The sequence below is a fragment of the Aplysia californica genome, unplaced genomic scaffold (genome assembly GCF_000002075.1).
Source record: "Aplysia californica isolate F4 #8 unplaced genomic scaffold, AplCal3.0 scaffold01952, whole genome shotgun sequence".
NCBI lineage: Eukaryota > Metazoa > Mollusca > Gastropoda > Aplysiida > Aplysiidae > Aplysia > Aplysia californica.
The window spans coordinates 15,904-18,068 of NW_004799222.1; the positions used below are offsets into that span (position 1 = coordinate 15,904).

General features: G+C 40.0%; 1 protein-coding gene across 1 annotated transcript in view; it reads left to right on the top strand.

Annotated features, from left to right (window-relative positions):
• LOC106014042 (sperm flagellar protein 1) overlaps positions 1-548 on the top strand; it is a gene marked incomplete at its 3' end in the record, with an annotated part of 2,520 nt that extends 1,972 nt beyond the window's left edge. The window contains 1 exon segment of the mRNA XM_013091054.2: positions 322-548. Coding sequence (XP_012946508.1) covers positions 386-548 — 163 coding nt within the window.
• Positions 549-2,165: the final 1,617 nt, after the last annotated feature.

Genomic DNA, 2,165 nt, shown 5'->3' on the forward strand with positions numbered 1-2,165 from the left:
CAATAAATTACTCGTTCACCATACTCCCAAATGGGTAATAACACAACACGTGATTTATATTTTGTATGAGCAGTGTCTTATATAATTACAATGGCAGTAAAGATTAGTTGAGTCTTTACTAGATCATAGACGGGACGCAGAGAGAGAAAGTGTGCTGGTATGTCCTGATGTAAGGTATAACACATGGTAGCATTCTGAAGATGTTTGAAGAGAAAATCATGAATAATTATTGATTCCCACACTACCGGTACTCAGCTACCAAACATCAGCTACCAAAATCCAGTTTTATGAAATGCTGTATCCACCTTTCTATTTGACCAGGACAATATGACATCAAAGGAAAGCTAACTGCTTGAGTGGGGAACAGAGACACAACATTCTCGTCATGGCTCAGTACGTCTTCGCCCGCCGCGGATATAACGGCATCACCCGAGTCGACATGGAAGACTATTTTGACGATGTGGAGCTGGAGAGTCTGTATCAGTGGGTGGACAGAGTGCCCTTGTCCCGGCCCAAGAAAAACATCGGAAAGGACTTCTCAGATGGAGGTATTGTATCCTGGCTTTTATTCTTTTTCTAGTTTTTTTGTTTTTTTAAACATTTATTTATTATTTATTTATAAATTAATTTTATTTAAAAAATTTTGTGTTTGTTTGCCAGTCCCTCAGCTTCCTCCTGTCCTAGACTATATTTACCTGAAAACTTCAACTGCACTTTTATGTGCTTATTATTTTTTACACTCACAACAAGTTCAGCATCCTTCCAGGTCTGTTCACACAAAGATTAGTGGATGATTAGAAAAGTAGCTGGAAGTTTTATCTTTCTCCTGTCAGTTGTGATGTGGGTTTTTTTTTGGTTTAGTGCCTTCTGTTTGTCCGTGGAGCGAGAGGTTCTTGTCACATGTGACCACGTACACCTTTCAACTGAAGCAGGCAAAACTAACATGAAAAACAGTGTTGTATCGGGGTGAAATCTGCCGCTCATAAAAGGTAATGAAATCAAGGAAGTTGTCAGTTTACAGCCTGTTAACCCACTTTCATCTAATGTTTTTTTTTGCTCAAAACCTTTTGTGTCCGTCTAAAAACAAATTTCTGTTTTCGTTTTGCCGAAAAAAGGTTGATCAAAGGCACAAAAAATGTAAATTTCCAGTTTCCAAGAATACACAAACTTTGGTAGTCATTTTCTCACCAATTTTACTTTTGACTCCAGGAGACCCCCACCTCCTTCAGTCGCAGATACCTCGACTTCTATTCAAGATAGAAGGGAAGTAATTTTTTGGTTCATTAAAAGAACGAACAGTCTTTAAGATTAAATAAATAAAACTAAATATGCCCCAAAATTGATGAGCGCCTGATTTTGCCATGTCATGACGCAAGTACAGTCGGACCTGTGTAAGACGGCCACCTATTGGCAAGGAGAAAAGTGGCCATCTAAGACAAGTGGCCGTCTTATACAGGACTTGTTGTAACCTGTATTTGTTGACAGTTATCATGTAGACACAGAAAAAGTTAGTTGTGTGGTTCTCTGAAGAAAGAAAGAAAGAAAGAAGAAACTAAATACCTTCTGTTTATGAGGAAGTGTGTGTAATCATAGCATGTTCTTACTTTGTAAGTCAGACATAGGTTCTTCCAATACTTGTTTCATTCTAATGACCAGACTTTCTGTCTGTGCTAACTAGGCCACGACCATACAACCAGACTTTCTGTCTCTCCTAACAAGACCACCACCATACAACCAGACTTTCTGTCTCTCCTAACAAGGCCACTGACGTAATCTCAGACTGTCTGTCCTCTCCCTCTGTGTCCACCTGTCTGTATTTCCACCACTCACAGTGTGTGGATCAACGTCTGGATCTATAACAACACTGGATCGGTAATAACAACAGCGTGTGTGTGTGTGTGTGTGTGTGTGTGTGTGTGTGTGTGTGTGTGTGTGTAGTGCATACGTTTGTGTTTTATAATCTTATGTATGTGCGTGAATAGGTTCGTGCGTGTGTTTGTGTGCAAAGCATGCGTTTGTGTTTTATAATCCTGTGCGTGTGTTTTCAAGTGTCAATATGAGTAGAAGTGGAGGACTCTTTCCCCCCTCTCTCTCTGTCTCTCTCTCTCTCTCTCTGTCTCTGTCACTGTCTCTGTCTCTCTCTCTCTCTCTCTCTCTCTCTCTCT